The sequence below is a fragment of the Mobula birostris genome, chromosome 12 (assembly GCF_030028105.1).
Source record: "Mobula birostris isolate sMobBir1 chromosome 12, sMobBir1.hap1, whole genome shotgun sequence".
NCBI lineage: Eukaryota > Metazoa > Chordata > Chondrichthyes > Myliobatiformes > Myliobatidae > Mobula > Mobula birostris.
Genome location: NC_092381.1, coordinates 26,518,432 through 26,545,549, shown reverse-complemented (window position 1 = coordinate 26,545,549; position 27,118 = coordinate 26,518,432). Strand labels below are relative to the sequence as shown.

Here is a 27,118-nt window from a genome sequence, read left to right as displayed (position 1 = left end):
ACTCAAGTCAATTTTCTTGCAGCAACCGGTGCTTCTCAGTGCAATTGTAAGCTCTTCAGCTAGTATAGAGGCACAGATGCATGAGACAATCAGCAGTCTTCTGGCTACGTGGAATCTTGAAACTCTATGCCACAGTGAAAGGCCATTCAGCCCATCTAATCCATGCCTAACTGTTAATCAGTCCATCTCCTGAGTAAATATAGATACAGAAAATCCATTTAAAGATCCACTTGAGAATGCCATTTATGACCATAAGGCATAGGAGCAGAATTAAGCAAATCAGCCCATCAAGTCTGCTGTACCATTTCAGTTGTAAGTATCAATGCTTAAATCTCTGAATAGTGCAGGCAGTGGAACCCCAGATGCAGTAAGAGGAACTTGGAATGACCGTCAGCTGTACCTGATCCTTGGGTCTTCAGCACTACTGAATAAACAAATGCTTCTATAATTAAAATAGGTATTAGAGGATGCATTAGTCAATAGTGCTGACTCATTGCTCTTGAGTACTGGGTTCAGAGCTGTCCTTGTATTCTGCTGGTGTAGAATCTGTACATTCAATGCACGTGGGTTTTTTCCAGGTGTTCTGGCTTCCTCAATATCCAAAATCCTACATAAATAGACAATAATGAGTCATAAATTGTCCAGAATGCAGGTAAATGGCAAAGGAACTAAGGAGGAATGGATGGGCATGTGTGTAAAAAAAAAGATAGATGCACGAGAGATGGGGAATGGGAGTGGTGGGATTGTTTCAGTGGGAGTCAGATCCAGTGAGCTGAATGGCCTCTTTAAATCCCATAACAAGTCTTCCACACAACCAAGACTTACCAGGATTTTGCAGGTGCTGATTTCTCCGGAAACTTTCATGACCTCAATTTCTCCACAATTTATTGATGATATTATAACAGAAACATCTAAAAGCTTTGGCATTTATTCAAGAATATTTTAAAACATCACTGTGCCGTCCTACCATTACACTGCTGGTGTTTAGAGCAGCAATGAAGGTCCTCCATCTCTAGCAGTGTTCAGGGCTTCCTTCATCATGTCTGTAGCTAAGTTTTCACTACTGTCGGTCATGCAAGTCCCAGGTGAGGCTCAAGAGTACTGTTGCACTCAGATGTAGAAGGTTTCTTCATTGCTGTTTCCATAACAGTTTTGTTTTGCCAGTCAGGGTTGTTAACCCTGAGCTAAACCCCTGAACCTGGAGGACCGGTGGACCACTTGTCTCTACCCTTTGACCTGTTTGGCATGGGCGACTTTACCAAGAGCCAAAGCATGAAGCCCTGATTCCAGCGAACATAGCTCTCCAGGTCATTGAGGCATGCAAGCCTCTAAACCCTACAATAAGGTTGTCGTCTGCTTGGAGGAAAAGCATCAGTGTGAGACAATTTAATTGAGCAAAATATCAAATTTTGAAAAAATAAGATTACGAACCAGTTAAAACCCATCAGAAAGAACTTCTGCAAACCATTTCAATGTTTTGAAGATATTCCATCTAACATCTCTTTCAAATTTAAAGCCAGTCATTGTTGAAATAGTAAAAATATTTTTTTAATTTATTGCATGCCAAGGCACATGGTGAAAAATATGAATTACTTCAACAATTGATATAGTTTAGTGTACTGTGCAGTAGCTGTTTGTAATATTGCAGGAATTAATTAAGCATTATGCAGTTCAAGAAAACGGATACTTAATTCGTGATGAAAACTAGTCACTCTTTAATTCTGCACAAGTGGTTGGGTCAGAAAGCATCTACTAAATAAAAGTTTAGAATCAAAATGAAGTGTCTGTCTTCTGAGCAGAAGAAATGTTATGGCATTGATGCATTACTTGATTAATGAGTAGTAGCCTCAATGCTGCAGGAAGGATTTGTAAGAAATGATTTATTATTCCATAGGTATTGCTTCTTTCCTCTAAATTAGAGATTTAAGCACCTTTGTTTGAATTAACTAAATGAAATGGAACATGTGACAAATGGGATCACAAATCTGCTGAAAGGTTTGTCAGGCACAGATAATGTATGTAGTTTAAAAAAAAATGCAGCCAGTGCATCTTCCCATGGCATTTTATTAAAATCAACATGACTGAATTATTGGCATCTATCATGCAAAGCAGAAAAATAATATTCAGTGACAATGTCGATAACAAGTGTCTGGAACAAACAAAAAATCTGCAGAGCTGCATATTGTGTATTGTTTTATCAGCATCTAAGCCAGTGGTTCCCAACATGTTTTATGCCATGGACCAACACCATTAGCAAGGGTTCTGTGGACCCCAAGTTAGGTACCCCTGATCTAGGCTTAGGCACTATTGATGCCATATATCAGGAGTGAATCAGAGCTAAACAAAAAGGAGAAGGAATAGCCCACATAGCCCTTCTCACCAGCCCTGCCATTCTACAAGATCAATGCTATTTGTCTTCTTCCACTCTATATTCCTGTCCTATTACAGTTAATCTCCTGGAGCTTGTACTAATTTTTTTTTTTGCATCTCTGGAGCGTACTGTGTAAGTAATATATGTTTGTTTTGACTCCAAATGCTAGAAATCTGGATTAACATCATTTTGCATCATTTACCATCAAGTCAGTGTTTTGGGCTGAGACCCATCATTAGTTCTGATGGCGTCTCGGTCCGAAATGGTGACTATTTCTTTCTCTTCATAGACGCAACCAGAGTTCCTCCAGCTTTTTGTGTGTATTGCAAAGTTAATTTCTTGCAATTCAAGGAACAAAGAAAAGGACCTCAATTTGTATATCACTTTGCATAGTTTGACAATTAATTAGGTGTGTTAAATCAGTGATTTGGGCCAATAAGGTAGAACTCACACAGCAATGTTCAATTCCACATTATTGAACTTGAAATGAGTCAACACACAATGAGGCCTTCCTTTCTCTTATTCCTCAGTGCAGAGCTAGCAAAGAAGATTGTGTGGGCTGTAAAGAGGCCCGAAGTATACATTGAGATAGGACCTTGGGGATCACTGTGCCAAAGATGGGAGTCAGAATTGTAAAGTAACTGACTGGGAAGTGGTGGAAAATGTTTGCTGGGGAGATCATGGGACACAACATAAGAACCCCAGCAAGGAAGAAGGCAACATGCGTAAAGGGTGTGAAGAAACCTCAACGGGAATGTACTCAAGGGAGATTCCATGCACCAGAATCCATAGATTTCATCTGGGTGGTCCTCTTTAAGTTGCCTAGGATCTGGGTTGCCTGCTGTGTAAAGAGCTGCTGCTACATGAATGAATCACACCGACTATGGCCCACACAGACACGCAAATTAATTTCAAGCAAGTGCTGTCAAAACCTGTATTGAATGCCTCTTGATGCCACTGCACATATCCAGAAACACCTGTTAGTAAACGCATCACACACACAGAAGATGCATTTGCTGTTTTATGAGAAGCGATTATGTTTTTTGATTAAATTCCTTTGCTTAGCAGCAAAGAAAGCTGTGGTAAATGAAAGAAATCTTGACCTTTTGATTTTTATGTTGTAATTGGATGTAGCAATAAAATACATTTTTAAAAAATAAAGAGGAATTCCTTCTTGACATGAGTTGAATATTGTACACCCAGTACAAAAAGTTAACATCAAAGCACCACAGTATAGAAGTTCTGTCCATTTTATAAAAATAAAACCAGGAATTGTAATTTCATTAATGCCTTCATCTTTCTTTATTCATGAGACTGCAGTGAAAAAAAGAATTGTTAAATTGGAAGTTGTATAATCTGCATCTGCCTGTCTAGCTGCTAAATTAACAATCCTCTTGTTCAGTAAATAGAAGAGTCTACTTGGCTGTAGCAATGAGATATTTTCAAAGTTGCAACAAGGAGATCAAATAGGCAGTAATACCATCACATGTTTGAAATCAAACAATGTTACTTTCCAATTGGAATATCACAAGACTTCAAATGATTAAGTACTTTTCCCAAATTCATCAATTAGAGCTCATATGAAAGAATATTTGTGTTAGTTAATAGAATATTATAATAATTAGTTTTATTACTGTGGTAAACCATGTATATATGTTGTAACTCGGTTACCTGTCTGGACACACCCCTCTGCTGACTGCCCCTGTGGCTCCTCCCACAGAGTCCTGTATAAAGGTGTTCGCCTTGCCCCTCCCCCTCAGTCTGGGGGCAGACACTCACTGTGGAGGTCGTATTGTACAGCGAATAAAAGCCTTTCAGTATTTTACCAAACCTCAGTCTTTTGGAGTAATTGAAGGTGCTTCAATTACCAACTTCCTTCCAAATCGTTAATTAGTTACTGCCTGTTACGGTGTTTAGGGCAGCAATGAAGGTCTTCCATCTCTGTCTGTCCATGACCATCTTCTCTATTGTGCCCCAGGGTCCTCATTTTGCCCTCTGTGGTACAGCATGAAGTTGTGTTTGGTCTCTCACATTTCCCTCCGCCACCAGGGGTCCAGTGAAGTGCCATCTTGACGATGAAGTTGCTTCATCTTCTTGTCATGTGCCCAATCCATCTCCAACGTTTCCTCATAATGATTGTGGCCATGTCCTCTTGCTGACACTGAAGGAGTAGGGCGTGGTTGGAGATCCTTCTTGGGCCAGAAAGCGTGGAGGATCTTCTGGAGGCTCATGGTGTGGAATGACGACAGCTTGGCAAGGTTATTCTCTGGCAAGCACAAGCATTCTGAACCAAAGAAGAGTGTGGACAGAACGCAAAATATATATATATATATATCCTCCCAAATAATTATGAAGATATTGCAGGAAAACAAACGTTTTAAATTTAGACTCCAGCAGGTGAATTTATCATTTCACCACTGCCAACAATGTGTTCTTTTTTAAATGTAACAGCTATTAGTAATCTGTAGAATTGATATTCTTCACTCCATGCCCTAATGCACAAATGTCTCAATGTGCAGGCTCACAAATTTGCATGTATTTACATAGATACAAATAATAGCACACCAGTTGCATAGCAACAGATGATGATGCTTTTTTGGTACATGATGTACAATGCTATGAAATGATTGCATGGAGCTTCAGATTTGATTTTTCTTTTGGGGTATTCTGTTTTATTTTGAATAAACTTATAAAACAGTGTTTTGTATAGTTTCCTGATCAGAAACAATGCCCTTCTTCCCTTTGCAAGTCAGAATTCCTTGTTAGACATTAACAGCAAGGTTGCTCAGTGTTTTGATTTAAGCTTTAATTCGACTGGCAGTTTCATCCCTTTGATATGGGAAGATATTAAATGGAACCCAGGTGGCTTTTTATAGCACAAGTATCATTTGGACAGAGAATTCCCTTCTTGATGTAAATTTTGCCTAAAGCTGTACTTTTGTTAATATTGTTTATGTATAATAAGACTACTTAAAAGCTTTTTCTATTAAAATGAGAGACCATTGACCGGCATTAATTTCAATATTAGAAATGTTTAACTGTGGCATAATTGTATTCGCGCTTTGCACAAAGTTAGCTTGCGTTGAAATAATGAAACATTGTTGGGGATTGCACAATAAATGCACAGACACCAAAAGTGAATTTTAGGAGGTGAAGGAGTGGAGAGAAGTTTCAGTTTGTATGTGAGAGTATGTGTGCAACTGTGTGTGGTGGGAGGGGAGGTTGCTGACAGGGTGTTGTTGGGAGGGTATTTATTGGTAGATGCTGTTAGTAAGTGTTGAAAGAAGAAGAACAAAGCACACGTACATCTAATTGGATAGAGGCAGATGAAAAGGGCATGGAAAATGTAAACTGGGACTAATATTAAAGCAGAGGCCTCTAGTTAGATCCTACCAGCACTATGTACAATGGGATTGAAATAAGGCCATGGAGTTCTGGATGAGTGTCTTGCTTGCGTTGTTTTTTTTTTGCATTTTATTATTGAATTGTTAACCAATTTTAACCATCCTCACTATAATTAATATCAAACATAAAGTAGAAAATTAATTGCCAGTATTAAAAAAAAACCTCTAAATGCAAATGCAATTATTAACTGGCTTACTCAAGCATCAATCGTGGCTCTGCCATATTCAGGATTGCCTTTGAGTCAGATGATTCAAGTCCCACAACTAAACCAATGTGAATCCAACTTCAGATGTAGAGGCATTTCATATGCCTGAGGTGTGCATGTGTGCACATTCAGAGTGCAGGTTGACTTGTCCACTGAAGCATATAAGAGAAAGGATCTTACATTAGCAGCTACAGATCACAGGTTCTCCACCACTCTTACTTTGTAATGCAGCGGTGCTTTAACACAAGAATGGTCCATGATGACATCCTGGAAAATGAGGCCTGTTCCCCATATCTCAGGAGGCATCTTTCAATGAACGTAGAATATGATGATGAAATGCCTTCAGTGCTCTGGTGTTAGTCTGAAGGGAAAAAAGAAGTGTTTCACTACAATCTCAAACCCTGCATGATAAACTGAGCAGTAGTAATTCCCCACCTTTTGGTTCGCTTCTTCAAGTCACAATTGAACTTAGTAATTATATTTAAACTTCAAGTGTATTGCAGAGCACATTAAAAAAAAATCTATTGTCCCAGACATTAGGATTTGTAGCCAATTATCTTGTCATTATTGTGTTGTGGTTTAAGGAATCTTGTACACAAATGCATTTTCTACATTTCAACAATAAAACTGACTCATTAGTAATTCAGCAGCTGAAGTCATGAAATATATTCAGTTAGATAGTGACTTTCTAACTTTTGTTTATAACCATGGTCCCACTAATTTTGTTAAACAAGTTAACAGGAAGGCAACCTGGTAAATGTTGCACAATATATTTATAGTGGATTTCACATAGGTGAAAATAACACCTATTATTTCTAGTAGTTCACCTTTCCTGCTAAATATATTTTTAAATTTTGTAAAGGCAGATGTAAATGTTGTTACTTCCGAATTTACTTAAGTATTTGAAGTTGGCCAGCACATTGTTCTATGATTACTAATTTGTGTTTATTTTTAATGCTGGAATCTGCTGGCAGATCTCTGAAATGGCCAGGTTATACATTTTCCTCTCTTAGTAGATCATAGTAGATGTTGTGGCAACTGGGCCTATTTTTCTTAAGCTGTAAGCAGAGGGAAATGTACTACATTGTAATTAATCTCAAGGCATGACAATATTTTTGGTATTTGTATATTAGAATATAAATAGCATATTTATTGATTCTTTGCCAGCCCTAAAAGCAAACCATATAACATGGGGCTGAAGTTGTACCTTTGCTTCTCTGAAGGAGATTTGGAGTTTTACATGGTCAAAGTCTGATAGTCAGCTAATTAACATTTAATGAGACAACTTACAACTTGTTGTGATGGAATTTGTTCAACCAACTTTCAGTTTGTGAAGAACTTAATATCTAATGCAACAATTTAATATAACTCACTTTTTCTGTTAGTATTAGAAGTAGACATTTCTATTGTAAAGTTATCCATCTGCAATATTAATTAAGTGGCTCTCTTTTTCTCTTTCTCGCTCTCTTTCTTACTCCCTCTCTTTCCCCTCCCTTCCCGTTCGCGTTCCCTCTCCCTCTGCCTCCCTCTCCCTCCTCTCCCTCTCCCCCCTCACCCTCTCCCCCCTCTCCCTCTCCCTCATTCCTCTCCTTCATTCCTCTCTCTTTCCCTCCCTTCCACCCTCTCTCCCTTTCCCTGCCTCTCCCTCCTCTTCCACTCTCCCTCCATCTTCCCTTCCCCTTCTCCTGCTCCCCTTCTCCCTCTCTCTCTCTCTCTCTCTCTCTCTCACCTCCCTCCCTCTCCCGCTCTCCATCTCCCTCTTTCTTCCTCCCTCTCGCCCTGTCCCTCCATCTTCCCTTCCCCTTCTCCCTCTCTCTCTCTCTCTCTCTCTCTCTCACCTCCCTCCCTCTCCCGCTCTCCATCTCCCTCTTTCTTCCTCCCTCTCGCCCTGTCCCTCCATTTCCCCTTCCCCTTCTCCTTCTCCCCTTCTCCCTCTCCCCTTCTCCCCCTCCCCTTCTCCCCTCCCTTCTCCCCTCCTCCCTCTCCCCCTTGCTCCCTCTCCCTCACATCCTCTCTCTTTCCCTGCTTCTCCCTCTCTCTCCCCTTCTTCTTCCTCCTCCTCTATCCTTCTCCCCTCTCCCTCCATCTCCCCTTCCCCTTCTCCCCCTTGCTCCCCCTCCCTCATCTCCTCTCTCTTTTCCTCCCTCCCTCTCCCCCTTTTCTTCCTCTCTCCCTATCCTCAGTAACCTTTTGTGTCTAATCTGGTAGTCAGATGGCTTAATATCCAATGCCATTTCGGCATTTCTGGAATTTGCTGTTTTTATTCTAGGATGTGAATCTAATCATATGTTATTGGGTGCCAAGCTGGAGGAGTTATTTTCTGAATGAGGGTCAAGCAGGTATGACATCAGCTCTCTGGAGTTTGAAAGAATAATGTTGGAATCATAGGAGAGATACAACAGGAAACAAGCCCTTCAGCCCATTGAGTCTGTGCTGAACACAAGAGGTTCTGCAGGTGCTGCAAAATCAGAGCAACACACACACAATTCTGGAGGAACCCAGCACGTCAGATGGCATCTACAGAAATGAATAAACAGTCGACGTTTCAGGCTGAGACCTATTATTCAGACCCTGTTATACTTAGATGATTTTGTGTTCTCCGGGCATGCCAATCGACTTCTCCAATATTCATCTGACTGTATGTTGGAGTTGTATAAGACATTGATGAGGCCTAATTTGGAGTTCTGGTCACCTATCTACAGGAAAGATGTCAGTAAGATTGAAAGAGCGCAGAGACCCGAGGACCAGAGTTATAGGGAAAGGTTGAAGAGATTAGGATTTTATTCCCTGGAGTGTAGGAGAATGAGGGGAAGTTTGACAGTGGTTATACAAAATTATGAGGGATATAAGAGTAAATACAAGCAGGCTATTTCTACTGAGGTTAGGTGAGATTAGAACTAGAGGTTATGGGTTAACAGTGAAAAGTGAAATATCTAAAGGGAACGAGAGGGAGAACCTCTTCAGTCTGAGGGTGGTGAGAGTATAGAATGAGCTGGCAGTAGAAGTGCCAGATGAGGGTTTAATTTCAGTGGTTAAGAGAAACTTGGATAATTACCTGTATGGGGAAGATGCAGGTTTGGCATGGACTAGGTGGGCTGAAGGGCCTTCTCTGCCATAGTACTCCATGACTCTATAACTATGCCATTCAGCTACACACAGGGAACAATCTAAAGTGGTCAGTGAAACTATCAGCCCACATATATTTAGGATGTGGGAAGAAACCAAAGCACCCACTGGAGATACACCAAGTCACAAAGACAACATGCAGCTAACTCCATACAGTCAACACATAAGGTCAGGACTGAACCAGGGTCACTGGTGCTGAGAGGCAGTGGCTTTATTAGCTGCACCACCTTGCCACCCTTATCAGATTCTAAGGAGCCTTGGCAGGTGAGTGTTGAGAGGATGTTCCTCTGGAACTGTTGGGCAGAAGGGATGTCAATTAAAGATGAGCTGAAGAGAATTTTTTTTTCACTCAGAGGGCTGTGAGTCTTTGAAATTCTTTCGTCCAGAGAGCTACAAATATTCCAAGATTGAGATGGATTTTAGGGCCATTGCTGAGTCAGGATTATAGGGTGCAGGCAAGAGGGTGTGGTCGAGGCCAGCGAGGAGAACAACATGATTTAAATAAATATTGGAGCATGCTTGAATATGGCAGACCCCCAATTCCTTACCTCGGTGTTGCCATATCCAATCACCTAAACGTGATAGGACGGCGCAGTATCATAGCATTTGCACAATGCTTTACAGCACCAGTGACCCAGGTTCAATTCCCACCACTGTCTGTAAGGAGTTTGTACATTCTCCCCATGAATGCGTGGGTTTCCTCCAGGTACTCTGGGTCCCTCCCACAGTCCAAGGTTAATTGGTCATTGTCAATTGTTCCCTGATTAGGCTAGGGTTAAATCGGGGGATTATTATTGGGTGGTGCAGCTCGAAGGGCCAGAAGGATCTATTCCATGCTGTATTTCAATAAATAAATAAATAAATATAAATGAATGATTTGATCATATGTACAGAGTATTAACTCACATGTTATGTGTCAGAAAAAACTACTACTTTATGTCAAAGTAATATGATCATTGACATGTATTTATTTGAAGATGAACAGGCACTTGCTAATCATTACGCTAGTATCTGCCGTTGAATTTGCAGCATTTGAGAGAAATGTTACATTTCAAGAGGTTATTTCCAGTGTGAAACCTCGGCAAGGAGGTAGTTGGCATGTGTGCGCAGAGCGGAGCAATGCTGTGGCACTTTAACCAATACGACAGAGCAGATCCTTTTAGATACATGCAAAATGTAAACCAGGAAACATAAATTAACATATTTCCTCAATTACGTCCATTTGGGTGGCTTTGGGAGTTGCTTTAGATTTGCCAGATAACATCATTGAGTGCTGTTAGCCTCACTGTGCAACACTCAGACCCAGCATCTACCTTGCTTAAAAACTTCCCATTTGTTGTGATTTTTTCCTGACAGAACATATTAGAGAAATTGCATTAGATTTATTAGTTTATGTGACAATTATACCATTTTAATGCATAAACTTTCAAGCTTTAGTTTAAGAATCTGCACCATTGATACTTGTTGTTTAGAAAATATCTTCCCTCCAGAGTTGTTTCTTTTCATCAGTATAAGATTGAAAACAATGCGTAAATATAACGCATAAGATATACTAAGCAATACAGAAAAAAATGCTAACCTCACTTAAATAGCTCTAGTTATTAAACTATGACAATGTTAAGGTTCCTTAATCATACATTGTATGTGTGTAACGTTAGCTAATCTCATGGAGAGCCTTAAGGATGTTTTATTGAACATTTTAGAGTGGCAGCAAGCCAAAATATATTTAGACTAAGTCCAGATGACACTTCAGTAATGAGGTAATGATTGATGATTGGTGTTTTGTTATAAAATCCGCCTTCATGTAGAGAGAAATGCACAGCCAGCTGTTCTGCTAAGTTGTATCAAATTGTATTGTGGGATCTGATTAGTTGTATACAGGCTCTCTTTATTTCTGTTTCCAGACATATCTATAATTTATAAATATATGCATGTTAGAATTTTTCAGTTTATTCCAGGAAGCTATTAAAGGAAAAATGTTTACTTCACTGGCAGAATTTATAGTTGCCTTTGGAAAACAGAAATGTATTTGTTCTACAAAATGCTCAGTAGGCAAATTGAAACAAAAGAGAGTGCCTTAATTAAATCCTGCTTGTAACCGAGATGTTTCACAACCAGTCAAACAACCAGTCCCTTTTTTTATATACTCGGACAGAAACTATTTGAATTGATTACCCTGTAATGTAAAATTGATTAAAGAACACAGAATTTCATCTCTTATGTTTCAATCACAATGATGCTTTAACAAAAAAATGTTGTGAGTTGCCAAATAAAGTTTAACTTTATAACCTGCACTATCAATAAAGGTAGACTAAAATGCATTGAGGATAACGAGAAAGAATAATAGTTTAAATGTATTCTTTCCTTGAAGTGTTGAATGAATTAATCCTTCTATTCTCACTGCAGACATAGAAATCTATAACGCCCTTTAGAAGTGAGCCCAGGACTGACTGCCTGTGTTGTTTTATTCCTGGTCAGGAAATTAAAATTGATCATACCAGACACTGGGGAATATGTTGTAGTATCAGAGCTCAATCTGGTTAACGAGGATAGGGCATGGCTTGTGTTCCACTCAACTGTGCACTTACAGGTTACAAATATTATTGATTGTGAAAGTTAGAGATTTCTGGGAGGTGGTGTCGTGATCTACACTATTGCACAGTTTTAGAGGGCACATTTGAGTGACCGCAAGGCATATAGGGCAAGTTATTCCAACACCTGGGAAGAGGGCTTTATGCATATGTGAACAGGGCTAACCCATCACTTAGAAATAATGAATGAAGTTGCGATAGGTTAGTTTATCACAGGTCAAGTAACTGCTGCAGGAAAGGGCTTTTTATTACCATCCTAGCTCAAAGAACTGCAGGAAAAATGCATTAATAATAGGTTTTAGCCTGGAACGTGCATTGCAGACCAATGCCTGAAACTCTCAGCAATTTAATTTGGTATTATGTGAATTTTTACAGTAATAAGATAATTAAATTGTATGGCCATTTTAATATCAATGTGTGTTCTCAGCGAAATGTCAAAGTGATGTTTTGTTGAAATTGCCCAAGTCCTATTTACAGAAATAATGCTCCTAAACAAGTGAGCATTTGATACTGGCAACAATAATAAAAGCAGTGCGAAAAAAGAAGTCACATATATACCACTGTGGAATTGTCCTTTTTATCATTCAGTTTGGAGATGTGTTTCCTATTTTTTTCAAAGAATTGGACAGTTGTTGTTTGAGAATAAAACATATTTTGTCGTTCACCTTAGGTATGGTGGGAGACTACAGGGGACCCTAAAGATGATTTAACATGGTGGTGTGGGGGCGCTGCTGGTAAATGAATGAAAGACAACACATCAGAGAAAAAAGTAGATGGTCTCATAATTACCATGGATAGATAAATTGTTGTCATTTAGGAGAAGCATCTATAGAGTTAGGTTAAATGAGCTGGTGTGAGACATTAATTAGTTGCAGTTAGAAATATTGAATGTACAACACAGAGCATGATGTATGTTCGGGCAGTAATGAAGAGATTTATAGATGAAGGGGAAACAATGCAAAGGAATTGTTTCACAGAACCTTGTTTCAGAGATTTGCAGTGGGGTTGAGGCTTAATGGTGGACTTATTAAGTACATAAATAGGTTGTACTCTTGCTTTATAATTAAAATCTGTTTATGCTTACCAGTTTTAGATTTGCCAGGAATATTTTTGCATTGTAAAATTTCAAATTGTGAAGATTTCAGTAAAAAGAACATAATGCCTAGAAATACAATGCAGTTTAATTCTTTTCTCCTTTTCTTTTCCAGATTTATTGTTAGAGTTATTTTTATTAGTTCATTCCATTTTCAGTGGGTAGTATCAATAAAGAAAAGGAAGGACTACCATTCCTGATTCTGTTACTGCTTTTAAACGGTCTCATTTCTTCATTGACGTCAAACCTTGGATGAGTTATTAGTTCTTCTAGTTAAATGACAGTTCGTCATTGTGACTAACCCCACCACAAAATCCAAACCCTGTCATGAACATTGTCCCTTTATCACACCTCTCATTTAATTGCAGGAGACTTAAGCAGAGTAAGCTGATGCTCATTACCATGAAATGGTGCACGGAAACAGGCCCTTTAGTCCATCTCATCCATACCAACTATCTATACCAACCCCACTTGTCTGCATTAATTCAGTATCCCTCATGCCTTACTCATTGTCTCCATGCCTCTCAAATATTCCTTCCATGTTCACTGTCTGTGGTAGGAAACTCCACATACCAACTACTCCTTATGTGAAAAATTTACAATAATTATCTGTAAACATTCTTTGTCTTAAGAAGACATCAGCTCCTATGTCCCTTTTCTCATCACTTTGAATGCTTAATCCAGTTCCAGTATATCATTTCATGGTAATCTACCTTTCTTTCCCTTGGCAATTCCCATCACCCTTATCCCCAAAATGTATGTTATTTATTTTATCTATCTATCTACCTTTAGAGATGCAGCACGGATTAAGCTCTACTGGTCTTTGAGCTGCGGCACCCGGTAACCCCTAATTTAATCCCAGCCTAATCACAGGACATTTTACAATGTCCATGAACCTAGTAACTAGTACATCTTTTGACTGTGGAAGGAAACCGGACAACGAGGAGAAAACCCCTGCATTGAATGGGGAGACTCATTACAGATGAAGTCAGAATTGAACTCTGAACTCCAGAGCCCAAATCTGTAATAGCGTCGTGCTAACCACTACACTACTGTGGGACATATTCCTTATGAGCAGCTGACCACCAAACTGTCCAAGGTTCTGAATGAACCGATTACTGTCAGACCACCATTCCTCTTGTCAGCTATAATTTCCTCACACCTTCCCACAGACCATTTCTTAACCACCACACCTTCTTCCAAAATAACTTTATCTTCCCTTTTGAAAGGGTTGCTGCAATTTTCTCAATGGAATCCCTTAGACATCAAGATCATGCAGCCACAGCCACTTTGTTTTATTCCCCACATCAGAAATGTGTTTCATGGCCGAGAGCTTTGCTGTACTGTGGCAGGTAATTGACACAGGGATATGGAGATGCAGTCTTGCTTGATTGAGTTCTATAGAGTCCAGACTTGGCCTCATGAGTATGGTTTCAATTTGATGATATTAATTTTTAAACCTCCAATAAAATAGAGCCAACCCAATTACTTTCCATCTGCCCCCCCTAGATACTTTAGATTTATATGTGTTTATTAATCACATGTATTTTGAAACATATTATGAGATGCATCATTTGCATTACCAATCAGCACAGTCTGAGGATGTGCTGGGGGCAACTCTTAAATGTGGTACAAATTCCGATGCCAACATAACATGACCACAATGTTCAGCCAAACAACACACGGCCAACTTATAACAATCAACCACTGCAAAACAACCCCCTTTCTCACCCCACCCTTCTCACCCCCCCCCACCTCTCCATGCATACACATAGATAGGCCTCCAGCCCCAGGGCAGGCAACCTCCAGACCATGGACTCCGGACTTCTAGACATTAGGCCTGTGACATCCAAATGCACCAATCTTGAGCTTCAACCTCTGGACTCATTGACCTCCAAACTTGTCGACCTCTTGGCTTTGAGTTCAGGACTAACTCAGACTTTCTCAGACTGCTCCGAAAGGCACTTATCCTCAATGTTTAGCAGTCCTGATGAAAAGTTGTGGCCCAAACATCAACTGAGTATTTTCCTCCATAGGTACTTCCTGACCTACTGAGTTCCTCCAGTATTTTCCACGTTGCTCGACATTCCATCATCATCTGCATTTTCTTGAATATCCTCAAATATTCATCTCCAACGCGTTTATAGTTTGCATCCTGCACTGTGTTGCTAGGAATCCCATTTTCCAGCTCTGAAACTTTTCCCCTTGCTTTAATTCACCGCTGGGATGAATCCCTTATTGACCACTTCATCATCTCAGATTTCACATCTGCATTGGAGCCAAGATTACACCAAGATCCATGCATGCCATACAGAATTTACCCCTCCCCCTTCTCTGTTTTTCCATTTCGCATTCTGGCTCCCCTCTTACCCCTTCTCCTCATTTGCCCATCACCTTTTTCCTTCTCATTTTCCCATGGTGTCCTCTCCTCTCCTATCAGATTCATTTTTTCTTCAGTCCTTTACATGTTCCATCTATCACCACCCAGTTTCTCTCTTATGGTCCCTTCCCCACCCACCCACCCACCCACCTTCCCCTCACCTGTCTTCACCTATTACCTGCCCATTTGTTTGTACTCTTTCCGCTCCCCCCCCAACTTCCTGTCCTGGTTTCTTCCCACTTCCTTTCCAGTCCTGATGAAAGTTCTCAGCTGGAAATGTTGACTGTTTATTCCTCTCCATAGAAGCTGCCTGACTTGCTGAGTTGCTTCAGTATTTTCTGTTGGTTACTCTGGATTTCCAGGATCTGAGATAATCTGTGTTTATAGCATACACTACCTCTCACTTAGCAGAGCATAGGCTACAGGGCACCTGTGCTGCACTGGTGGGCTCATCACGGAGACTAATAGGACAGTGTGAATATCCACACATTTCCCAACTCTTGGAGTGGGAGGTCCACCTGGAGTCCTGCCTCAGGTAATGGTGAAACCAATCGGGTAAATAGGTCGGCAGGTAAAAGATAAATAAAGCTGATTATTTGATTTAGGGAACTTCATTTGAATATTTAACTTTGTTAAGTGTAAGTTTTAATCAGGTTTTTAAAAAGTTTAATTTTTCTGATAGGTTTGTTTTTAGAAGGAATTGGATGAAGCTGACATTCTCAAACATTAAACTTGAGTAGTAACTCTTGGCAGCTAGTGAGCCAGGGTGTGGGGTATCACCAGATATCAAATCTTTTCTGCTGGAGCAGCACACTGCTTGTACCTGAAGCATGCTGCCTTGGTTTCATCAATGGCCTTAGAGCCAGATAGAGTATGAATCAGGCCCAGGTAACCCGCCCAACCAGTCCATATCAACCAAGATACCCAACTAAGCTAGTCACATTTGTCCAGGTTTAGCCTGTATCCCTTCAAACCAAAGTTTCCCAAATGTTTTATGTCATGGACCAACAGCATTAAGCAAGGGCTCTGTGGATCCCAGGTTAGGAACCCCTGCTTTAAACCTTATCTATCCAAGTGCCTGTTCAAAAGGGAACAGTAGATCTGATTCATAAAATGCACAAAATGCTGGAGAAACTCAGCAGGTCAGGCAGCATCTATGGAAAGGAATAAAGAGTCAATGTATCGTGCTTATGGTCTGATTCATAAATTTTCCATTTCAACATAGTCTGTATCATAACTTCAATATATATGTCCTTATTTTCTTCCAAGGTCTCATCTGACCAATCCTTTGAAATTCTTACTACTCATCTCCTTGGTTCTTCCATTCCCAGCTGGTACATCCTGCAGCTATTTCTTTCCAAACCTCTCTGGTTTCCTTACTCCCTTGCCAGACTTGACTGATTTCCCCTTTGAGGATACTTCCGTGTGCTTTCTCCACTTTTAGATCATCGTACTGTGTTCCTCTTCTAATGTATCCTAGTGTGCTTCAATATGTGAAAAGCACTGTGTAAATATTAATCCTGGTAGTCACGTGTTGCTGTCAGTGGCTGGTAGGTCTGTGAAAACATATGTCTTTGTTTTTGTTATGTACCTAGTCTAGAGGGGGCATTTGATTACCAGAGGACACAGAGAAGAATATGCATCAGTGCCCCAAATAAACTATTCAATGCAAAGTGCATGTTTGTGCTTGATCAAATCAATTACTGGTGATGCTTTGGTAGATCACGTTTCCAATCTCCCATGTAGTTTTTTTACTGGCTGATCTGTGCCCCTGGCAAGATCTAATTATATATTGTATGGCTGAAGTTAAGTGTGCACTTTCTTTAATGGTGCCATCTGATGTATGGATGTTGACATAAGGTTTACTGCTACTATCCTAACAATTATGTGTGCTAGCATTTGATCTTTCGTGTGGTTTGAAATTATCACAATAATTTTTTCACCTTTGATGGTGAATTAGAAGCCAGGTACTGAAGACGGAAACATTACAATCGTTGGCAAACTTGGCCCTAGAACTGTTTTAAATATAGCAGTTAAATTAATGCAAAACAGAAGAGATTGCCTTGTTTTCCCTGTTGTCCATTATGACCCCTGAAACAGTGGAACAGTTATGATGATCCTCTTGGAATTCATATCACAAGCAAGGCGATGAAGTTAATTCATATAAAAACCATGGCTTTTGGTGTGGAATGTCGACTGTTTATTCCTCTCCATAGATGCTGTCTGACCTGTTGAGTTCCTCCAGCATTTTGTATGTTGGTCTGGATTTCAAAATCTGCAGAATTCATTGTACTTATGCTGTCCTTTTAAAAGTGCTTTTAATCAACATCATTGATCTTTCAAATGATGATAATAGTTTAAAATATATGGCCCAATAGTTTTGCACACTGTGTAGCTTGTACTTTGTTAAATGCAGCAGTATTATGTGCCAGGCATGAGACAGAGGTTTATGTTACATAAAGCAATATTATTATGTCACAGGGTACTTCACACCATGAATAAGCAAATACCACAGCCAATCTGCAGTGTTGTGATCTTTCATAAAGCAATATGAATGATAACTGGTTGATTTATGAAAGATCAATGATGTTGAAGACGTGGAAGTACAGGACGTACCTAATAAAGAGGCACTGTGTGTAAGTTTGTGGTCTTCTGCTGCTATAGCTCATCCACTTCAAAGTTTGATGTGTTGTGCATTCAGAAATGCTCTTCTGCACACCACTGTTTTAAGGTGTTGTTATCTGAGTTACTGTTTCCTTCCTGTCAGCTTGAACCAGTCTGGCCATTGTTCTGACCTCTTTCATTAACAAAGCTTTTTTAGAACATGAAACATAGAACATTGAAAACCTACAGCACAATACAATCCCTTCGGCCCACAAAGCTGTGCCGAACATGTCCTTTTCTCTCACAGAACTGCCACTTGCTGAATTTTTTTTTTTGTTTTTTTACACCATTTTCTGTAAACTGTAGAGACTGTTCTGCATACAAGTCCCAGGAGATCAGCAGTTTCTGAGATACTCAAATCCAGGATCAGCAGTTTCTGAGATAGTCAACCTGGTACCAACAGTCATTCCATGGTCAAAGTCACTTAGATCACATTTCTTCCCCGTTTTGATGTTTGGTCTGAACAAGAACTGAACCTCTTGACCATGTCTGCATGGTTTTATACATTTACTGCATCATGAAATCCATTTAACTAGCAGTGGTACAGGTGTCCCTAAGAAAGTCGCTGCTGAGTGTACATGGAGCTGTTGGAACCATTCTCACTCACTGTTGACACTCACACAAAGCCTTCCTTTCACAGCTCCCCTGATGTTGACATGCTAGGAGTTTGCAAGCTGATCTTAAACAGCAAGGTGCAGTGTCATCACATGGGTGGCCCTGAACAAGCAATGCCCATGAAATAGGTTAAACGACTAGCAAGCTGTCAAAGCTACACTCCAGGCTTTGCTGGGTGTGAATGTTTCTGTATTTCAGGGACGCCATTGATTTTAATAAGCTATTGGAAATAAATTAAAAAATGTAAGCATTTTACAACTTTATTCTTCTTCTCCAAATATTAGAAGAAATAAAATCACTTAAAAACACCGGAAACAAATGTAAACAAATAAAGGTATTCGAGCAGACTCGATGCAAAAAAAAAATGCCCATTATCCTAAGTTTGCCCGTACCCTGCACTATTCAAATGAAAGGCCCATTCTTCCTGTCCATACCTTCAGTGAGCAGGATTTAGGGCTCTAGCACTGAACTCCAAGCACAGCACTTTGTTAGGTGACTGTTAGGAACTTGCTATCGGGCAGCTTATTCTGAACCTAATTTTTCCTGCCAGCTCAATTTCTGTCATGTGCATGATACTTGTACATAATTAATGTAGGGTGGTACTTCCAACTAATACTCGCCAGCTGCTGAAGATCGTAAGTGACACTGGTGATTAACAAACACCACTTTATCATTTAAACTTTTTGAGTGTGTATAATGCACAAGTGTAATTTCATTCAAATAGACAAATCAGAAAATGGTAACAAAAGTGTGTGAATTTTGCTGTGTAGGTAAGGGATTTACATTTCTTGTGAGTTATTAGATTCTTTTCTAATTGTAAATGATGTCTATAAGTTTAGATTTCCATTGTCATTTAATGAAATAAGCATTCCACCTCAATTTGTCTTTGTTCATCACGGTGCCTGCAAGTCCACATTAGTCAAACAAATGTGATTACCAGTAAGGCACTCATTAAGCATGCATCACTTTTCATGTGAATTCAGGAGTAAAATGCTTTTTGTAAATGCATAAACATAGCAAGTTAAATTATGCTAAGCATGATGCGAATATATTTATATGACTTGGTGTAACTCTGGTGTGAAACATTGATCTGACTTGGATAAGCTTAGCAGTTAGCGTTGTACTATACAGTGTTAGGTGACTTGGGTTCAGTTCTGCCACTGTCTTTAAAGAGCTCGGACATTTTCCCCCTGACCACATGGGTTTCCTCTGGGTACTCTATATTCTCCCCACATTTCAAAGATGTATGGGTTAGTAGGTTAATTGTTAACATGGTTGTGATTGAGCTTCACAGGTTTATTGGGCTGGAAGAACCTGTTACAGTAATGTATTCTTAAATAAAAAGAAAACTAAATAATGAGAGATCCACTTAAGTAATGTGTTTCCTTCTGGATTTATGCCTTTCAAAAGTTGGTTCAGGATGTTGGACTTTCTTGGCAGTATAAATATTTAAATACATACTGCAGTGCATTGATTTACCAGACAGGAAGGAAATGTGCAAACGACGCTCATGCATCACAAGTTCTAAATGGTAGAAGATACGGAGGTGCTTGACAACCTCGATAAATTAATTATAACTTTTTAAAAAATACATTCTATAATGTTTTAGCCAATTTCTGATAGTTCTATTTGTACAAAATTCATGTAAGGAACTGATGACAATTTCTGAACCAATTCAAGTGGTGTTTTATGATGTTATAATTTCAGAGAAAAGCTGAGGTTCAAGGGAAACATCTATCTTATATGTTTCTGCATTTTGATTTTGACAGCAATATAGAGTGGATTCTGGTTAATTTGGACACATCGCGGCTGGTGCATTTTGGCCCAATTAAGCAGCTGCCCCATTTAGCTGAATTTTCATGAATACAGATTAAAAGGTATAAGCAAGACTACCATTTAACAGAGTACAAAATTATGTATTTAAGTGAAATACATAACAAAATACATAATGAATTAGAACACTACCAATATAGTACAGCACTATAAAACTATGATTTTTTTCCTAAAAGGAAAAAAATGAATTCCTTCATTTTTCGATGAAGCAATTCATCCAGTGTACACTGCCTTGCTATTTTGGTTGACTGTAAATGAAAAAAATCAGTGTAGACATCTGGTGAAGATAATGGATTGACTTCATACAAAGCTTTTGGTGATTGCATCCTCCAAATCGTCATTTTCATTGTAACATTCAATATTATTGTTGATACTTTCAAATTCTTTATAGTCTTAACCTGTTAAAGAAGTGAAATCATTCCATTTTCACTCCTGGGTGTTTCTGGCATCTCTAAGCCCAAATGCTTGAAATCGCAGTGAGCAAAGCAGTTCTGAATTGTCTTAATGCTTAGCTCTCATCAACAATCAGTGACAAAAATCACTGCTTGAAGAACACAAACACATGCAACGGACACTATTTAAAAACTGTTTTCTCTAAGCTCTGTGTAGTGTCTAATGGCCACATGTGCACGAAACTGATACTAGTTAGAAACAGTTTGGCAACAGCTTCCTGTCCCAATTAAATGGCATGATGTCCCAAGTAAACAGAGGGAATCCCGGCTATTTTCTTGATTAGTTTTTGTTCTTTAATAGTTTTCCCAAATAAGTGGCTGTCCTGATTAACCAATTGCCCAATTAATCAGAATCCAGTGCATTTAACAAGTATAGAAGTCCTTTCAGATAGCCTGTATATTTGAGAAATAGTTTTTGCAAATTAGCAGTCTACATCTGTAGGCTGTAAAAAAGATTATGGAAGTATCCTACTTGTTTTAAAGATGCAAAGGACTGAACAGAAGTCATACTTCGTGCATTATCATTTAATGAAACAATCTACATTTCAATAGGTTTACCAGAGCCAAACAGAGATCTCATCTTTGAAGGCTTAACAGTGGAACATGGCTTCTACACATCGAAGGAATTCCTGCCCCTTGTTGCAAAAGCCAGCAAAACAGGTAGAACTTATGGTTTAATTTTAATTTTGGAATTAAATGCTGGAGTTTGATTTTTTTTGGTCTCTTCATTAATTTTTCTAACATGAGTAAGCAAACATGAAATGCCATGCACACAAATTATATAATACAATGTTATTTTTAGATAAAATTACAAACACTTACTTATAAAATGTTAGAAATTTTAATTTGTGAAAGAACTGTCAGTGAAGTTGATTTTTCATGTATAAAGTGAATGTATCTTTCAATTTATTGTTTTCTAACAGGACTGTAGACCTGGATTGTTTGTCAGACATTGTCTGTGTGCAGTTATCCATTGATTTTGTTGCATTTATTTGGTCTACTGTGAATGCCTGCAAATGAATCATTCTCAGGGTAGGATATGGTGACATACTGTATGCATACTTTGATAATAAATTTACTTTGAACTTTAAACTTTGGAATTTGCATATTGACAACTTTTGGAATTTTTGTAGAGATCTTATAATCTAAAATTAATCAAATTCTTTATTCCTTGGTGCCAGTCTATTTCAACATCTGGTGAAATACGTACATTCTTAACAAAATAAAGACAAAATCAGTTTAGTGGCCTAAGGACATTGTCCTCAAAAAGTAAAGGCTAACTAAATGCATGATGCAAAGTAAAAAGGCATTAAGATCAAAGATGAATAGTTTCTTTTTCTGATTTATTTAGATATTGAGTCTTTTGATTGCTTCAGTGTAATGTATGTGATATCTTCTGTTAAAATCTGCAATTCAATGTAGCCTGCAGTCATCCATAGAAGATAAAATAATAGGCCTCTTTGCTGAGGGTGCTGGGTGTGAAATTATGTATATGAATACATTTTAAAAGGAATAAAAATGCCCTGCATTGAAACAGAATAATTTGATACTAATATGGTTCATCTCTACATTGTAAAATCTACAGCTTTACAATTTACTTAAGTATCTTCCTGTGTCTTTGTGATGGCAGGGATGAATAGTTTGGGGACTAAATTGAATAGCCTGTAAGATCCAGTGAGGTATGCTGCAAAAGCATCTCATCCACACCCCTTGATTGCAATGCAGACTGCACAGCAACTTTATGCAATCTGCTCATGATTTTTCTGAGCAGCAAGGTCTTAGTGTGTTGTTCATTGGCTGTGGACTGATACCATGAAGAACTTGCAAGGGAAACCACATTCATGTTGCTTAAAGCTAGCCTAAATTTTTTTAAAGGACAATGTGCTAACTTGTAACAGGTCATTTTGCGTCATCCAGGAGTGAATTCGACTTGGAACATAGTGAAGAATTACACCACCTAGAAGAAGCAATCTCCAAGTTTTCAAGTTCTGACTTGGTGAAAATGGGGGGAAATAATGACAAAATCCTCTATTCTCCCGGGAGGACCTCCAGACATATGCTCAGACAGTATTGGGATTGCAGAGTCACTGTGGTCAGCATTGCAATTTAAGATGAAGGTTGCAGTGTCATGGTGAATTCAATGTCTTCTTGCATATGTTCATGGTCAGTGAATCAATTGCCACATCCGCTCAATACTAGCAGTGCCCTATTTATCTCAGCTACAATAATAGTGATCCATTTGGACTTGCGTGCTTCACCTTATCCTTGTACACTTAGCTCGCACTCATATCTCACAATACATGCTTATGTCAAACATGGCAATCACATCATGTGATTATGTGACCGTCGCAAACATTTACAATGACAGGGTTGAATAATCTGAGGATGACATTGTTATAACATCTTCTCTTCTCCTTTTCCTGAAAGCTCCTCTGATTGCAAAGGTGCAAGTGCACAATCGTGTACCTATAACTTCCCCCTCTCCTCTAACCATAGCCCTGCCCTTGTGAATTTCATCTTCTGATGGATAAGTTGTAACCAGGTCAGAGAGCTGAGCACTAAACAGGGACGGAATAGGCCATAGGTTCCTTGAAGCCTCATCAGCTACTCATTGAACCCATGGTTGAGCTGATCATGATCTCAGCTTCACTTCCCCTTCCCCCCACTGTTCCTCGTAACAGTTGACTCTGCTACAGACCAAAAAAAAAATGCCCATTTCAGCAATATATTGAATGGCGTACACAAAATGCAGGAATAACTCAGTGGTCAGGTAGCATCTATGGAGAGGAATTAAGGGATGACGTGCAGGCTGAGAAGTTCTTCAGCACCATAGATCCTGATATTCTCTGTAGAAGCTGCCTGACCTTCTGAGTTCCTCCAGCATTTTGTGTGTGTTACTCTGGATTTGCAGCATCTGCAGAATCTCTTGTGTTTAGACTATATATTGAGTGATTTGGGTTTCATAGTAGAGAACTCTAAGAATAATGAGTCTCATGAAGAAGAAATTCCTCCTTTTCTCATTGGTTAATGCTTTGGGTTGAAAGAAGACCCTCTAATTTTTGGAAACATCTCTACACGAAGTACCATATCAAGTCTCCTCAGAATTTTGTATGTAAGATTAGATATCTTCCAAGCTTCAGTGAATAAAGGCATAGTGTGTTAAACATATCTTCACTAAAGCCTCACCAGTGATAAGAGCATAGACCACTGGAGACCATCCGGTATTGTTCCATTCTTCTGCTGCTGAACTGTTTAAGATCGTCCTCCAAATTCAACTGATTATTGGCAACATCCCCCTCCCCCATCACCCAGTCTTTGATACTGTAGACACTGGTTTGGCTGCAAAAGAACAGTGGGACAGAAAAGATACCTAGTCAGCAAGCACAAGCATGAATAACATGATGCAAAATCTAATAAGCATGCTTTTATTTATAGAGTTTACTTAGAGTGTTGATTGTGGTTGGTTTGACTTTTGGTTTTATATCAGGTTGATGCTATGGTAGTCAGTAATATTAGGGAGATAACCTGTAGGACTATTGATGAAAGCAGAAGTGGCTTGTGCTTACCAGCAGAACATTTAGATGAGTTGTTCCCCATGTAATCTGGACAAGGTGGCCTCGTCCTTTCCTCTCCCTTGTCCTGTGTTTACTCTTCCACTATAATTGGTGGCATGTTAGCGTAGTGGTTAGCATAATGCTTAACACCACCATTGACCAGTATTCAATTCCTGCCACTGTCAGTAAAAGATTTGTACATTCTGGCCATGACTGGTGTTTTTTTTTCCTGATTGCTCCAACTTCCTCGCACTGACATTGCAAAGATGTATGGGTTGTAGGTTGTAGGCTCTCTTGGCAGTGGAAGCAGGGCACCACTTGTGGCCTACCCCAGCACACTCTCACACTGTGTTGATCATTGACGTAAATGACGCCTTTCAATGTACCTGTGACAAATAAAGCTAATCTTTTAAAGTCTGCTGCTTGTGCTCATGATGCTCGGTCACAATGTGTGCCCCTGCATAATGGTGAGATTGTCTATCATGTGCAGGAGCGTACACCAGAGCCATGTTCCAAGGTGTTGGCAGGTGCCACTTCTTTTCCCGTTACTACTTTGTGGTTTGTATGTATGCAGCTCAATTTTCGACTGATGCAGAATTAAGGTATCATACTTGCAACTGACCTTTATAATTTGCAGCCCTCGATAATACATGAGCTGATTGTTGAGAGAATGGAATGCTTCCTTTAGTTCATGCATAAGCCATGGTTGACGTGTTTGACCTGTGAAGCAATAGGTGTGAATCCAATGTAGCATGAAAGTGCTTACAATCATAATAAAGCCACATATTGCTTCCTGTAAGGGAGAATAAAATGCAGTTTGGATGGAGGATCTCAACAACTTATAAGAACAGATGCTGGAAATCCAGTGCAATATTACCTGGATTTCAAAGGTGATGCTCCCAAACTAGAAGGAGACGAGTGTGTAGAGGTGTACTGTCACGGTCATCTTGACAGCCACTTACAGAGGAATCCCTGCCCAGTTTTGTGGCTTCAGCTGGCAGATTTTATTCAAAGTGCCTTGTCACACAAGTGTCTTGAGCGTTGTTGCTTGCTGAGGTTTCGGGTTGTTTCCTAGACACCTACACTGCGTATGGCCTCTTTCCGACAAACCTGATCCCCTTCTACACCGCCTGCGTTCAAATATTTTCCCATGCTGCCTGCGTTCGTTTCCCAATCCTTTCTTTATGCGGTATTCCTGCAGAATACTTGCTAATGCAGCCAGTTTATGCAGTGTCCTCAGAGTCTTTCAGTTTTTGCCACACAGAACCCCACAGACTCCAGAATATTTAAAGTGCTTCATAAAGCACCGGCAACCTCTGTAGTCATAGTAAGTCCCATTAGCAGTCAGATAGAAACTGGTCTGGGAGAAAATGTTGATCTCTTTACATTACGCAAACACGAGGAATTCTGCAGATGCTGTAAGTTCAAGCAACACACATCAAAGTTGCTGGTGAACGCAGCAGGCCCCGCAGCATCTCTAGGAAGAGGTACAGTCGATGTTTCGGGCCGAGACCCTTCGTCAGGACTAAATGAAGGAAGAGTGAGTAAGGGATTTGAAAGTTGGAGGGGGAGGGGGAGATACAAAATGATAGGAGAAGACAGGAGGGGGAGGGATGGAGCCAAGAGCTGGACAGGTGATTGGCAAAAGGGATATGAGAGGATCATGGGACAGGAGGCCCAGGGAGAAGGAAAAGGGGGAGGGGGAAAAACCCAGAGGGTGGGCAAGGGGTATAGTCAGAGGGACAGGAGAGATCTCCCTCTGTCCCTCTGACTATACCCCTTGCCCACCCTCTGGGTTCCCCCCCCTCCCCCTTTTCCTTCTCCCTGGGCCTCCTGTCCCATGATCCTCTCATATCCCCTTTGCCAATCACCTGTCCAGCTCTTGGCTTCATCCCTCCCCCTCCTGTCTTCTCCTATCATCTTGTATCTCGCCCTCCCCCTCCCACTTGCAAATCTCTTACTATCTCTTCTTTCAGTTAGTCCTGACGAAGGGTCTCGGCCCGAAACGTCGACTGTACCTCTTCCTACAGATGCTGCCTGGCCTGCTGCGTTCACCAGCAACTTTGATGTGTGTTGCATCTCTTTACATTATACTTTTTTGCTGCTGAGCACAAACATAATAATGCAAGTTAAGAGAGGGCATCATCTGGAGCTCTGAGAATTGTATGTTGTAAAATTAGCATTATACACCAGTCCTCTAGTCCAATTAACATTATACTCCAGCCCTGCCAAAGGGTTTCGACCTGAAACGTCGACTGTACCCTTTTCCTAGATGCTGCCTGGCCTGCTGAGTTCCTCCAGCATTTTGTGTGTGTTGCTTGGATTTCCAGCATCTTCAGATTTTTCTCGTTTGTGATTATACACTGAGTGATATCTTAACCTGCTTGCTCTGAATAATTCCAGCAGACGTATACTGTGCATATGTTAATGATTGCACTAATACTTTATCCTATGTGTACACAGGTTGCTCATGTTTAAAATGCCACTTTGAATCATTAAAAATGTGTGATGCTTGAAATTGCTCCAATTTCTATCATTCTGAAGGAAAGCCATTTGTTTTCTTTCAGGAGTGTGCGCCTGTCGGGCTGGTCTGCCATCAATGCAAGGCACAGTCATCGTACTTGGTGCTGGAGACACTGCCTTTGACTGTGCAACGTCTGCACTACGCTGTGGAGCTCACCATGTGTTTGTGGTTTTTAGAAAAGGATTTACCAATATCAGGGCTGTCCCAGAGGAGGTAAAATTCAACAAGCTTTAACACTTAGGATTTAATACAATCAGGCTCACCAGATGGAGCGTGGATTGCAAGCATTCTCTTTATTAAGTTGT

The 27,118-nt window shown here is 39.8% G+C and overlaps 1 protein-coding gene across 1 annotated transcript in view; it reads left to right on the top strand.

Annotated features, from left to right (window-relative positions):
• The window catches only part of LOC140205806 (dihydropyrimidine dehydrogenase [NADP(+)]-like), a 927,724-nt gene that overhangs the window by 430,440 nt on the left and 470,166 nt on the right, over window positions 1-27,118 (top strand). The window contains exons 9-10 of the mRNA XM_072273510.1: window positions 21,288-21,395; window positions 26,857-27,026. Of these exons, the coding sequence (XP_072129611.1) occupies window positions 21,288-21,395; window positions 26,857-27,026 (278 nt within the window). The remainder of the gene's footprint in view (window positions 1-21,287; window positions 21,396-26,856; window positions 27,027-27,118) is intronic.